The sequence below is a fragment of the Anabrus simplex genome, chromosome 1 (assembly GCF_040414725.1).
Source record: "Anabrus simplex isolate iqAnaSimp1 chromosome 1, ASM4041472v1, whole genome shotgun sequence".
Taxonomy (NCBI): Eukaryota; Metazoa; Arthropoda; class Insecta; order Orthoptera; family Tettigoniidae; genus Anabrus; species Anabrus simplex.
The window spans coordinates 88,312,619-88,327,343 of NC_090265.1; the positions used below are offsets into that span (position 1 = coordinate 88,312,619).

General features: G+C 41.0%; 1 protein-coding gene across 1 annotated transcript in view; it reads left to right on the forward strand.

Annotated features, from left to right (window-relative positions):
* The first annotated feature begins 2,953 nt into the window (after positions 1–2,953).
* LOC136861791 (glutamate receptor 1-like) overlaps positions 2,954–14,725 on the forward strand; it is a 373,013-nt gene continuing 361,241 nt past the window's right edge. Inside the window, exon 1 of the mRNA XM_067138845.2 lies at positions 2,954–3,068. Coding sequence (XP_066994946.2) covers positions 2,969–3,068 — 100 coding nt within the window. The 5' untranslated portion in view covers positions 2,954–2,968. The remainder of the gene's footprint in view (positions 3,069–14,725) is intronic.

Here is a 14,725-nt window from a genome sequence, read left to right on the forward strand (position 1 = left end):
CGTACGTTCGCTCTTAACTTAAATATAAGGAAGTGTCGCTGTCACATTAAACAGTAAAGATCGTCTGTGCACTTCAGCGTGAGCTGTGCTGTACCTCCACTCCATTTTATTACCAGCTGGGATAAGTGACTAGCACAATGCGCATGATGTGCTTTATAAATCATACGGCGACCTGCTGACATGGGAGAAGAGAGATGCACGAGCAGATGATCAACTGCAAGAGAGAAGACGATGATCGCCATTTCAGCTTCTCGAGTATATGCTTTCTAGACATTCCAGAATTCTTTATCGGCGCACTGTGTTTCATTCCTTTAGTGGAAATTTAGGATCCTTACAGCGTTCCTTTGAGCAAGCGTCTTATTCTTGAACTGTAATGAAATAGACTCGTAACTCACAAAGGGAGGTCATCCATCTGGGATAGACGAAGCACAGCGCTAAAGAAGGGTAGCTGGAAACTCTAATATAATATATCAAATGCATATGTTTGTGCCTTAGTTACGGAGAAGCCTGTGTATGAAGTACATGCATTCTGAAAATAAATAAATAAATAAATAAATAAATAAATAAATAAATAAATAAATAAATAAATAAATAAATAAATAAATAAATAAATAAATAAATAAATCATACAATGAATCACAAACCAAAATGTAATTATATTTTAAAGGGTTATTGTCCCCAGAGTTCTTTAAAATACGTTCTACAAGTAATTACTACGAGTAGAGAGGACGTTTCGTACAGTTTTCAACCGTTATTAATTATATAGGCCCTACATAATTAATAGTTATCACACGTTCATAAGGGTCTGGTATAATTTACACGTGCTAGGCAATGAATTAATTTTTCTGTCGTACCGATACCTAATTACAGAGCCTTAACATTTTAAATAGTTTGGAGAAGAATCATTCTCACCACCTGTTTCAGTAGTTTCGAAACACTTTTACAACTTCATATTTCTTCAAAAAAGGAGTACTTCGAAGACATGCCGCTTCCACTGACTGTCTTCTATTTCGAAAAGAAAATCGTCCTGATATTCAACACTTTCGTGCTATATGAACTTCAAGTTTCGTTAACTTGAACCAAATCAGCTGCAAAATCTTTTTATATAATGTGTACATTTTTCTTCACAGTCATTAAACATATTGTTGTTTATGATCAAGAAATCGCTACGAAAAACACATTGCTTCTGGCTGGTCACATGTACATGAATATTTACCTAAAGGGAAATGGTGCAATTAGTTTATATACTCGTATCAGAAACTTACTAAAATTATGCAAAGGTATATAAACGTTAAATACTACATATACATATTTATAACATCTGAAATAGTTTAAACGATTGCCAGAATGAGTATCCCTGAAGAGCATTGGGACGGAATTTTTCTGCCAGTACGAAGAGATTTCTGATAGCCGAGAAAATTACGTTATAGTTAGACATATCTGTTCCCTTAAAGCACGATAAAAATTGAGAAATTTTAACTGTAATAAGAGCTTGAATATAGTGAAAATATTGAGAGGATTATATTGTGGCAGCAAGTTATGTGACTGCTTCTCTGCATGACGACTGACTGGGAAGAATTAGAGTCAAACCAGTGTGACCGTACATTGCCGTAATTCTATACGTGTTGCACGTTTTGAATTGAGGTATTCTGTCTGTAAGCCAGAACGAGAATCTTTCGCATAGGCTTATTTTGTTTTGGTCAGTGCACGCGTCCCCTACGACCTCCTCCGCTTGCAATACCGGTCATGCGCTCGCTGTCGTGACTATTAAGGTCACAGGCACAGTCATTCTCACCACCTGTTTCAGTAGTTTCGAAACAGTTTTACAACTTCATATTTCTTCGAAAAGGAGTAATTCCAAGACATGCCGATTCCAGTAACTGTCTTCTATTTCTTAAAAGAAAACTGTCCTGATATTCATTAAAAGTGTTCAGATATACCCAATATACTTAGGAGATAAATAAATGCAATGCATTGACAAAATTCAACAATCAGATGGGTTTTGCCCAAGAAGCGTGCCACATCACGTCACCGGTAAACATCCTGCTCAGGATGGACACAACGGCGGCACTGACACAAATGTGATTTACAGTCTATCGTTCACCCCAGATGCACCTGGTGTCTTCCCGCATAAAGCCCTACTGTTTAAAATTAAATTTGGAACTGATAATACAGTTCTTGAACGGTAACATGACCGTCATACAAGCTAGTTCTCATTGTAGCCAACTGGAAGATGTTGGCATGATTCCGTCCAATATGGATGATTTGATTTTCACTGAAGTCTTGCTTTAAACGGAAGTTCCAAGGATTCAGCGGTATGGAGGAAACTTCTAAATTTTAGCCTAGAGTGAGGAGATTGATGACCATCAAGTGGGTGGTGTTTGTTATTATTGCCCTTAAGACACTTGTGGTTAATAGTAACTTCTCAACAGATGCTAGGAGGTGCAATTACAGCAAGATATATTCTCCACACGAGGGTTTTTTAACAGTGTGCGATATTCCTGCATGACCCATTCAAAGTAACATGAACGTAACAATAACGTAACATTTCTTTGAAATCCAAACAAAGCAGTGCAGATTACTTGAGATATGCTGTTGGTCAGCTGTTGTTTCTTGTTATACGATTTAGAGGCTAAATATGGTTTCTCACTAAGTTGTTCGCGGTTTTAAACCCGGCAATGTACATGGAATTTTTGAAGAAATAAGTAACGTCCTTGTCTTTCTAATTCTTTGTAAAATTGGTGTCCTGTCAAGTAACAATACAAGTCTGATTGATTTTTGGTCTTCTTTACAGAGGTCAGCTGGAAGCAAGATATAAAATTTCATAAAGCTATGGATGTACATTTTGGAGATACCGATTACTGTTATGATCAGTAAGGCTCTATGACTACAAATGTGAATATGTTGTGTTTCAGGTGCCATCTTCGAGCAGGGCACGGACGAGGTCCAGTCTGCATTTAAGTTCGCGATGCTCACACATAATTTGAATCTCACGGGACGTCGTTTTGAACTCCAAGCCTACGTGGACGTTATTAATACGGCAGATGCCTTCAAACTCTCAAGGCTAAGTAAGTTGAATTTTTCTAGTAAAACTACTGTGGTAAAATTAAAATTAAAGCATGTGTTTGGAATTTATTGAACTTTTCCAGTTGTTTCTGAACTGAACTGGCCATGTAAGACGATTAACTCCTTGTATATGGACTACATTTATTTATTTATTTATTTATTTATTTATTTATTTATTTATTTATTTAACTTATTTATTTAAAGTTTTTAAACAAATGTATCAATGAAATATCTCTACTGAGCTAAACATGATATTCATGTAGCTCATTTTAGGCTTTTTGGTAATGTATCATGTTATCCAACTTTGGAGGAATATTGTCTAGTTAAAATTTATATGCAGCGCTGTAGTCAAACATTTTTACAGGGGATACGCTAAATCAAAGCATGACAAATCCCGAAGCCTCATTGTTACAGCGAACTCTTAATTTGGAATGAAGGAGTCATATAGAGGGAATTTGAGTTTGAGAAATTAGAAATCCATATTTTGATGCACACATTTCAATGTAAGAGCTAGAGTAAAGTTATATTGAAACACAGTAGTCTTCTTCTATTGGACCCTGTTCGAACTATTAAAAGATACTTCAAAGTGCCTCTTTTGATTTGCGGTCACCCTTCACACTAGAACGAACACGTGAACAGGTGTCTGCTACGGTATAGTGGTTTTGCAGCAATGTCTTATATATATTATTTTTCACCAGCGGCGGCCGTTCTAAATGGACTGGGAAAGTTCATGGTTGGTGTTAACAATTCTCCAAAACGGAAACACTCATTGGTGTGTTCTTGTACTTATGGGGAAACACCAGTCGATGAATTTAGTTTCGACACTACTCCATGTCACCCAGACCTGAGCCCTCCTAGTCTGATGGCGAGCAGCAGTGTGCCACGTTTCTGCAAGACAAAGACGAAGACAAAGTCACCTCCGTACAGGCCGTGAAGGCCCTTGGAGGAGTGGAAGGTAAAGGCTTCCATCATTGTTAACCGCGGCCCGTGATGGGGTAGAGTGGTTAGCTCAACGCCCGGCCGGCTTTGCCCCCAGGAATTAACCTGGTACTCATTTTTGGTGTAGGCTGAGTGAACCTCAGGGCCATATGCACCTCCTGAAGTGGAAATCTCGTTTCTTAAATTTTACTACTTCCTGACGGGGATTCAAACCCACGTCCTTCCGGGCGAACCGAGCACACCTTTACCACCTCGGCCAGGCAGCCCCCTACCACGTTTCTGCACTATACAGAAAGACACTATACAAAACATATAGCAAATCTCTTTCATAGTCTCAAAGTGATAGTTCTTGCCGTGAGAATCCTTTTCCATATGCGATCTGTGTTCTGTGCGGTCTCCATTCCATGTCACAACACTTTCAAATATTCAAAAAGAAAAACAATTGTTGAAACGTTCTTCCTCCTCTCTCTATGTGGATATTTTTAGGTTGTTTTGAGATTTTTATAACTTTTGACTTAGTGAAACTAATCTTCAGTCCGTATCGTTCTCCAGTTTCTTTTAACCCTGACAATTACACCATACGATTTTCTGACGTGTTGTGCGAATGAATGCCATCTAGTCCTCATAAGGAGGGGAGAGTTATCCCCTCCACCACCCCTATTCCTTGTCTATTCCGTCTGGTAACTTTAATGTAACTTTAAGTAATAGGCTTTGAGTGGCACGTCTTCGAGACGTGTGGTGTAACTAAAGCGATATTTATAGACGTGTTACTGTCAGGGTTAAGCTGTCCACCATAACTTGTAATTCTTCTTAGTCGTCTGTGTACTTGATTGTATTTACAATATTATTTATCCTCCAACAATTATTTCACCGATGCTTTCCAAGGCCTCTTCTATCACCTTTTCTACATATGTATTATATGGAATAGGATGGGAGACAAAAAACACCCTCGCATTAACTTCATATTTTTGTCTCCTCTCTTTATTCTTCTTTAATTCTCACCGTTAATCTCTGTTCTATTTAGAGGTGGGTAATTAACCTTCGGTCTTTCTAATCTACTCGAAATACGACAGCCTCTCGTCGGTAGATTTACTGGCACGTAAAAGAACTCTTGCGCTAAAAAATGCCGGCACCTCGGAGGCTCCGAAAACCGTAAATGTAATTAGTGGGACGTGAAGCAAATTATTATTAGAAAGTTAATGACTGTCCGTTATCGATTTTTAATGCTGTTTGTTCGGGGCGTTGACCTAGAAATATCCTTTGCCCCTACTGGCACCATATGTTGTGAACCTGCGTGTATTTTAAAATTGTGGAAGTGTAAAATGTTGAATGCGAGGAAAGGAACGTTAAAGATGACACAAACACCCAGTCCCCAGGCCAGGGATATTAATCATTTACAATTAAAACCCCTGACCCGGCCGAAAATCGAACCCGGGGCAGCCGGGTGAGAGGCGGTCCGTTATCGTTACTGACGCATGTGTTCACTGAAATTAGTAAGGGAAGTTTGATATTTAAAATACAACTCTCATTCCCGAGTGAACGAATGTTGATTTTTTAAGTACATTGCCTGAGAAAAAAAAATTAAGCACTCAGCAGGAGAAGAGGAAACGAACTGAAACTTCACGCGTTAAGAGGGTATGTGTTGTTATTTCTATGACCACAAAATCGAATCAAATTTACAAAGAACGAGACCACTTATCAGTATGACGTTGCACCCCCTCTGGCCTGTATGCATGCACTGATTCGGTTGGGAATAGTATCATAGAGAAGTTGGATCTTCTCCCGAGGCAAGCTGTCCCACAACTGTTGTAACTTGTCCTTGATATCCTGGATACTGGCACTAGGACGGAGTTGACGTCGGATTTGGTCCCACAGATCCCGGGATGTTGCTGGCCACAGGAGTACCTCAACATCACGCAGACAGTTCATGGAGACACATGCCGTGTGTGGACGAGCATTGTCCTGTTGAAAATGGCACCACAATACTTGTCACATGAGGGTGAACGATTTCCATGAGGTACCCTTGTGCCGACGGTGTTCCCTCACTCAGTCACTGCCAGCCGTGGCCTGATGGCTCCCCACATCATGACGCCAGAACGCTGTGCCTCTCCAAAGCATTGAGAGAATGGAACCTCTCCCCAGGTCGCCACCATACTCGCAGACGATGGTCATCAGGGGTAGTGCAGAACCACGATTCATCGCTGAACACAATGTGACACCATTTATCAGCAGTTCATGCTTCTCGTTCATGGCACCACTTCAGACGCAACCGTTTCTGTTGCGGTGTTAACGGCACCCTGCGCATGGGACGGTAACTCCCTGGTCTGGCTGCCTCTAGTGCGGAGTGACACAGAATATTGCAGGGAGGGCATTACCTGTTCTCGGAAGGCAAGCGCAGATGTGAATGGGTGACGATGTGCTTGGAGCACAATACGGCGATCCTCCTTTGTGGTGGTCAGACGAGGTCGACCAGAAATATGACGACGAGTATGCCTACCCTCAAGTTCCCATGCAGTCTAACATCGGGCCACTGTCACATTAGATTGGCCCACAAATCTGGTTATTGCACGTTTCGACCAGCCGACCAAATGGAGACCCATAAAGAGGCCCCTTTCAAACTCTGGCAGGTTCTGTCAATGCTGTCTCACACAAGTACGCGGCATTTGCATATCCTTCACAGCGATTACTCAACATCTGAGGCTATTCACATCCCTTGTATAACTTACCAGGCCTGTTAACAACAACACTAAACATGACCAACACTAACGTTCTACCTGTCACAGAGAATTGCATCTCTATAGTCATTTCGATACCCGCCGATGATGTCTACGAGTTCAAATTACATTGACATCTGACCTGGCTGCTGCAGTTTTTTTGTCAGGCGATTTATATGTAATGACGTCTCTATGGCGGTTTGAGGGTTGGGAGGAGTGGATAACTTTATTGAAATTCCTCTCATCAGAGGCTGCCAAATGAACAAGTATGGTTGTAGAATTTAAGAAGGAAGTGTTTAGTAAAGTGGTTTTGAAATAATTCCAATCTTATTTAATGGTAAAAAGTATTCCTGAACGATTGAAAGCGGTAATAACATTGTCAGATATTACATTTGGATTAATCTTGTACATGTTGAAAGTGTCCATTCAATAATTTCTGAAGTGTTCCCTAGTGCCAATCATCAGTCTTCTAACCTCGATATTCCCACCTACCCTTCTTGGACGTAAGGAAAGGAGTGTTATTAAATTTTCTCCAATTTTCATACATAAATCTAACAGTTTCTTCAGTCAATTTCAATCCCTCCACCTCCTGCAACATGACACCGAGATTCTTCTTGAATTTCGGAACTAGATTCCTTCAGGCCATTTACTATAATCTTCCGAAGTAAACGACGACAGAAATTCCTTAGAAATTCTTCACGATTCAAAAAAAAAAAAAAAAAAAAAAAAAAATCAAAATTTGAGAAAGAGTTTCAAACTCGTTGCGATGTCTGTTCCATCCAGTTTTGCCCGGAAGAACTATTAGAAAAACACAATTTACTATGATCTCTCTTGTCAGATAGTATGTTATTTGTATATTACGACTGATGGTTCCTTTTAGGGACAACTTCAGATCTTTTCATGAGGTACTTGAACCTTCAATCGTCTGACGAATACTCATCTCTTCGCTCCGATCTACAGCAACTAGTCTAAATCATGGAATGTGCCTTCCACTCAGTTGCTGCTAGTCACGTGCATAGCTATAATTGAGATTTTCATTGTGTACAATTCTGTTTGTGTCCGCCTCTGTGGTGTAGTGGTTAGCGTGATTAGCTGCCACCCCCGGAGGTCCGGGTTCGATTCCCGGCTCTGCCACGAAAATTTGAAAAGTGGTACGAGGGCTGGAACGGGGTCCACTCAGCCTCGGGAGGTCAATTGAGTAGAGGTGGGTTCGATTCCCACCTCAGCCATCCTCGAAGTGGTTTTCCGTGGTTTCCCACTTCTCCTCCAGGCGAATGCCGGGATGGTACCTAACTTAAGGCCACGGCCGCTTCCTTCCCTCTTCCTTGTCTCTCCCTTCCAATCTTCCCATCCCTCCACAAGGCCCCTGTTCAACATAGCAGGTGAGGCCGCCTGGGCGAGGTACTGGTCATACTCCCCAGTTGTATCCCCCGACCAAGAGTCTGAAGCTCCAGGACACTGCCCTTGAGGCGGTAGAGGTGGGATCCCTCGCTGTGTCCGAGGGAAAAGCCGAACCTGAAGGGTAAACAGATGATGATGATGATGACAATTCTGTTTGTGTTTATTAAATTACAAACCATATTATTAACATATGTTTGACTAATCGTGTATCTACCAAAGTAAATTGAATTCCTACGAACAAATCAAAATTTGTAATTTTGTACATTAAACGCAGGAATTTAGAATAACCCGGCGTGATGTATTAGAAGTGAAAGGAATCGAACCTTGCAGTTACTTAAATGCGGCCAGTATTCAGTATTTGAGAGACAGTGGTTTCGAACCCCACTGTCGGCAGCCCTGAAGGTGGTTTTTCGTGTTTTCCCATTTTAACACCAGGCAAATGATGGGGCTGTACCATAATTAAGGCCACGTCCGCTTTATTCCCACTCCTCTCCCTTTCCTGTCACCTCGTCCCCATAAGACCTGTCTGTGTCGGTGTAACGTAAGCCACTACTAAAAAAAATGAAGTGAATGAATTTGAATCTCTTATAAACTTGTGTTAGTTAGTTAGTTAGTTATTGGCTGCTTTATGACGTTTTGTTTGATATCTTTATTTGTACTACACCAAGAGGTCAAGACAGAAGAATGAATTATTTGAGAGGACAATGCTTAACTATAAGTTGAGAAAATAGGAGATTGTGTGAGGTTTCTTGAAAAGTAGACGGATAAGATATTGTTACAAATCCTAATATTTGCAAATTTGAATTTCATATGCCAGGTCGATCTAATGACGGCCCCATGGTGTAGGGGTAGCGTGCCTTTCTCTCACTCGGAGTTCCCGGGTTCGATTCCCGGCCAGGACAGGGATTTTTACCTGGACCTGAGGGCTGGTTTGAGGTCCACTCAGCCTACGTGATTAGAATTGAGGAGCTATCTGACGGTGAGATAGCGGCCCCGGTCTAGGAAGCGAATAATAACGGCCGGGAGGATTCTTTGTTCTGACCACACGACACCTCGTAATCTGCAGGCCTTCGGGCTGAGCTGCGGTCGCTTGGTAGGCCAAGGCTCTTCAAGGGCTGTAGTGCCATGGGGTTTGGTTTGGTAAGTCGATCTAATATATTTTCAGTCACAATTAGATCCAAAGTTTGTTGATGATATTAAGACCACTTAGGGAAGTGCATTGTTCTCAAACCTCTTAAAACGGGGCGAGTTGGCCGTGCGGTTAGAGGCGCGCAGCTATGAGCTCGCATCCGGGAGATAGTGGGTTCGAATCCCACTGTCTGCAGCCCTGAAGATGTTTTCCGTGGTTTCCCATTTTCACACCAGGCAAATGCTGGGGCTGTACCTTAATTAAGGCACGGCCGCTTCCTTCCCATTCCTAGGCCTTTTCTGTCCTATTGTCGCCATAAGACCCATCTGTGCCGGTGCGACGTAAAGCAAAATAGCAAAAAAAACCTGTAAAAGGGAAACATTGTTCTAGTTATAAAAAATGTACATTTGTAAAGAAAATCAGTATGCGCCTATAAGTTGACATATAGACCTACTGTAAATAAAACTATTTACAGGCACGCATGTTTAAGCAGAAAGAAAGTAATTACATCAGGTGGATTTCCCTATTAAATCCGGAAATAACTTTCCATACTTCTCTAACGTAGTCAAGCACTGTAGTCGGAAGTACTGTACGTTTCACCACTCGTGAATGAAATGAAAAACATCATTTCGTCTTGGCACTTTATGATTCACAGTAGCAACGGGTAGTAAATATTTGATTTTTAGCGTGCGGCTGTGGTAAGTTTTGTACCAGTACTAGACTATTAATGGCGAAAGAAGAGGAACAGAGTATCAGCAATGTGCATGGTCAATATTCGCTTATACTACTTATTTCCTGCATCACATTGTATTCCATCAGTGCATACCTGTAACAGACATGCGTTTAGCTACGTTTAGTCAATTTGTGAATAGCTGCCCTTTGAAGAAGGGTTCCTAATATATCCTCAGACATCATTAGCATTGTGTATAGCTCACTCGGTGGACCGATGGTGGAGTGTCGGCATATGGAACCCAGGATCTTGGGTTCAAAACCGGGGCAGGTAGAATTCTGAAGAGAGGAAGAAGGCCCGATTTGTACTCCATATCGTACGACGCAGGTATGTTAATGATCTCTGGTTTAGCATTTATTATTTGCCTGAAATTATTTATTTGAACACTTAGAAACACAGTAGATTGATAGATATAGACCAGTTTTCTCTGCTATCTGGTACGGTGTAATGGAACGACAAAACTACATACAGACAGCAAGAATCAAGTGAGATCAAAATGTCTGTACACTATTTCTGAAATCATACAATTATAATGATCATAATCATGTCCAAAAGGCTTAAGCTATGTCCCCGCAGCCATAGATATTGAATCATTCTTTCCAACTCAGCTTAGGTTTGCATTTCATCCTCAGAAAGAGATTGTTTTAATAAGACACTCTGCGTTGTCCTCCTCCTAATTTACTGGCAATTTCTCCTTCAGTGATTTCGCAAAGTAACTTGTTGTACCGTAGAACGCGCCCAGTAAAACTTTATTTTCCTTTTTTCGAATTCAGTGACCAGACTCCGTCTTTCAGTATTATTATTATTATTATTATTATTATTATTATTATTATGGTTATGTGCAAAATACAGTTTAGAATGCCAATTAGATTTTGAAGTTATAATTCGAGGTCGAATTTTCAACCGGTAGAGAAATGAGATTTTAAATTAAATTATGAACAAGCTCTATGTAAAATAAAATGCATTTGTAAATACTACCGCTGCAGCACTGTAGATGTGACTGTGCGAGTACGACTTACGTCCATACATCTATTGATAAACTACAGATATATTTTACGACAATCGCGTCCTACTGACTCACCTTTCTGCGAATTAATACGTTCAGGACAACCGGGTGCCCAACTATGAAATTCACTCTGCTATTAATTTTTTGAAAAGGGACTACCTGGCCGAGGTGGTAAAGGCGTGCTCGGTTCGCCCGGAAGGACGTGGGTTCGACTCCCCGTCAGGAAGTCGTAAAATTTAAGAAATGAGATTTTCACTTCCGGAGGTGCATATGACCCAGAGATTCACTCAGCCTACACCAAAAATGAGTACCACGTTAATTCCTGGGGGCGAAGGTGGCCGGGCGTAGAGCTAACTACTCTACCCCATCACGTGCCGAGGTTAACAATGGTGGAAGCCTTTACCTTCCACTCCCCCAAGGGCCTTCATGGCCTGTACGGAGATGACATTGCTTTGCTTTGCTTTTACGACGCAGAGTGTCTTGTTAAAACGATCTCTTTCTGAGGATGAAATGCAAGACCTAAGCTGAGTTGGAAAGAATGATTCAATGTCATTGAAGGTTTTTCGGTGACGCGAGTATGAAGAATGTTTAGGATTGACAAGGTAGTGATCGTGGCTTTCATTAAGGCACAGCTTCAGCAATTACTTGGTGTGAAAAAGAGAAACCGCTGCAAACCATGTTCGGGACTACTGACTGTGGGATTCAGACCTAGAATTTCCCAAACCCCATGTCCAAATCGTCCGGTATTCAGTATTATTGGTCACATACAAGGGTCGACTCATAAGTCATGGCAACTACTTTTTTTCTCGCGAATAGGAGAACACACGGAAAATCTAAGGTATTCATTTGGAAATATAGGGCATATACTTATGCATAGTGGCTGAAGACAAATTCTGACTTCAGGAGATTCTCGTATGAAAGTGAAAGAACACAGGCCATTGGTAAACATTGTTTTATTATGGTATATACAGCAGATAAACAAGACTACGTACAAAGGACAGGTCTCCACTGGTTACAGACCTACGAAATAATCACCCAAGGTTTCCACTGTGCGTTGCCAGCGGTGTGGCACGCGCTGAATACCATTCACTGCATGTGTATCTCTAACGTGTGATACCTCTCTCCGAAATGCTGTTACGATGTCTTCTTTGTTAGCAAACCGTTATCCACGTAATGGCTTCTTGACTTTGGGGATTAGATCATAGTCACACATCTAATGCTTCCCGCAGCTCTGCATGGCATTGGCGTGCATTTCTGCCACGGAGAACTGTTATTTTAATATACGATCGTTGCTCCTGCTTGTTGACTTCCATTTTGTGACACTCTCACTCACACACTGAACTTTGGGGCACGCTTAGACCCACACTGTTGTTTACATACACCATCTAGTGGCATCATACGCAAGTACATACCGTACTTTTCCGAATGCATATCTTAGATTTTCCGTATTGTCTCCTGTTCGCGAGAAAAAAATAGTTGCCACGACTTATGACTCGACCTCCGTATCAATAATGTTATGTCAGATAGTAACATATGATAATCGCATGGCGCTAAGTCTGGACTGTATGGAGGATGTTGCCGTACCTACCACTTGAATTGCTGCAGCAGTTCGGACGTTTGGCGGGCCGTGTGAGCTGTTGCGTTATCGTGCAAGCTGAAAAACGATGAGGAGGTGAAAGCACCTGTCTCCAGGTGGTTACATAGCGCTGGAGGTTATTTCTGCGCATCCGGAATCGAAAAGTTGGTTGACCGTTCCGAGAAATGTTTACAGTCTCTTGGGGACTATGTCTAAAAGTGAACTTACATTGTATGTTGTCATAACCGTGTTGCCTATGTGTAGGTGGTTTCGTAAATTACCATAACTTGGAAGTGTAACTTACTTTTTGATTCGCCCTCGTGGTTGGTATGGATAGACAATAAAAATAAATTGGAGCTGTAGACTATAAAGTGAACACAAATATCACTGTAAAGAAGAAAGAAAGGGGCTCAAAACTTGAGATGACCGCAGTATCCGTAACGCCATAGCATCCAGTAACTTATATCAGACATCTCTGTTTTGTAATTCTCTTATTTAATTATTTTTATTAACATTGTTTATAATCGCTTCAACTCAAATGTCTTATCGGGACTCTTACACGAGACTACAGAATAATAATATTGTAACTGTCAGGAAACTATACAATGTAAGTAGGTTTTGGCGTGCAAGCCAGTGTCCTTCAGGAAATTGATGATTTGATGACTCACTGCTGGGGAAGCCAGTGTCACTTCCGTTTCCTTAGGTATGTTGTGGTGTTAGCGCCAATGGTGATACTGTTGATACTCTGAGAGAATATGCTTGACAGTGAGGGAAGAGTTACATTTACTGCAGCTGGGAGGTTTTTTCTTTATTTTATGGGAGGTAGTTGTTGGTGATCTGGATGTATCCTATCCTTAGTCGGGAAGTTAAGACTTGTTCATGTCTGGTGAGGTTTTGGAGTAGGTATCTTTCTGTAGATTTAATTTTTAATTTTTAGAGGTTGTTATTTGAAGTTTTAAGCCAGCTATTTTCCATCGTTCGTATAGTCTGATTTTGATGTTGCCCAAGCGATGATTCATGCTCCTATCCGAACTTGGAGTATTTGCTTTCCAAGGGCTACGAATTCCGTCTTGTTTCTGCCTTTCATAGTACCTCAGTAATTCTATTTTCAAGTGTCTGAAATTACTCCTTTGCATCTTTATATAAAGAGATGGCCGATAATTTCTTTGTGTTGACCTTTAACTTACCAATATAAATCATCAATATAATCAAATCACAGACATGGACTAGTTAGACAAGCTTGATCGACATGACACTAAGACGCCTCCACACTGTAGAGAAATATCTAGCTAGACTGGGCTCTCTCTATCTAGGCTTCTCTACTGGCGCGTGTACACAGAGGGAGAATTTACTCTCGATAGAGCGGAAGTAGAGTATCGCTGGAGTAGCGCTAGCTAGACCGCTCTACTGTTTGTGGGCACTGGCAGGCAGAGTTCTAGTTAGTGCAGAGTGACAGGCAGACATATCAGAGTGAAGGAAACGCATCGTTGCAACTATTATCATACTGAAGTTGCTTAAGAAACGAACTTCAAGAAGGGAACAAAGAATATGGGCGAAGAACTGGATAGCAAAAAGAGAAGAAGGATTACATGTACATTTTGCTGAGGGAATTAACTACTGAAGACATGAATTCGTATGTGAATTTCGCACGAATGTCTAATGAGAATTTCCAGTGTTTGCTTGCATTAATTACTCAACGGGCGAGTTTGGCATGCGGTTAGGAGCGCGCAGATGTAAGCTTGCATGCGGGAGATAGTGGGTACGAATCCCACTGTCGGCAGCCCTGAAGATGGTTTTCCGTGGTTTCCCATTTTCACACCAGGCAAATGCAGAGGATGTACCTTAATTAAGGCCAAGGCCGCTTCCTTCCCATTTCTAGGCCTTTCCTATCCCATCGTCGCCATGATATCTATCTATGTCGGTACGACGTAAAGCAAAAATTTATCATTAATTACTCCAAAAATTAAAAAACAGAGTACACGTATCAGAAAAGCAGTTTCACCATCACAGCCACTCACTCTGACACTGAGATTTCTCGCTACAGATATATTAGATAACATAATTCATTAAATTAGATAAATATAAATTTTGTTTTTAAATTAACACTTTTAATGAACAATTCTATAATGCAGGAAGTGACTCTACAAGTTCAATCAACTGATAA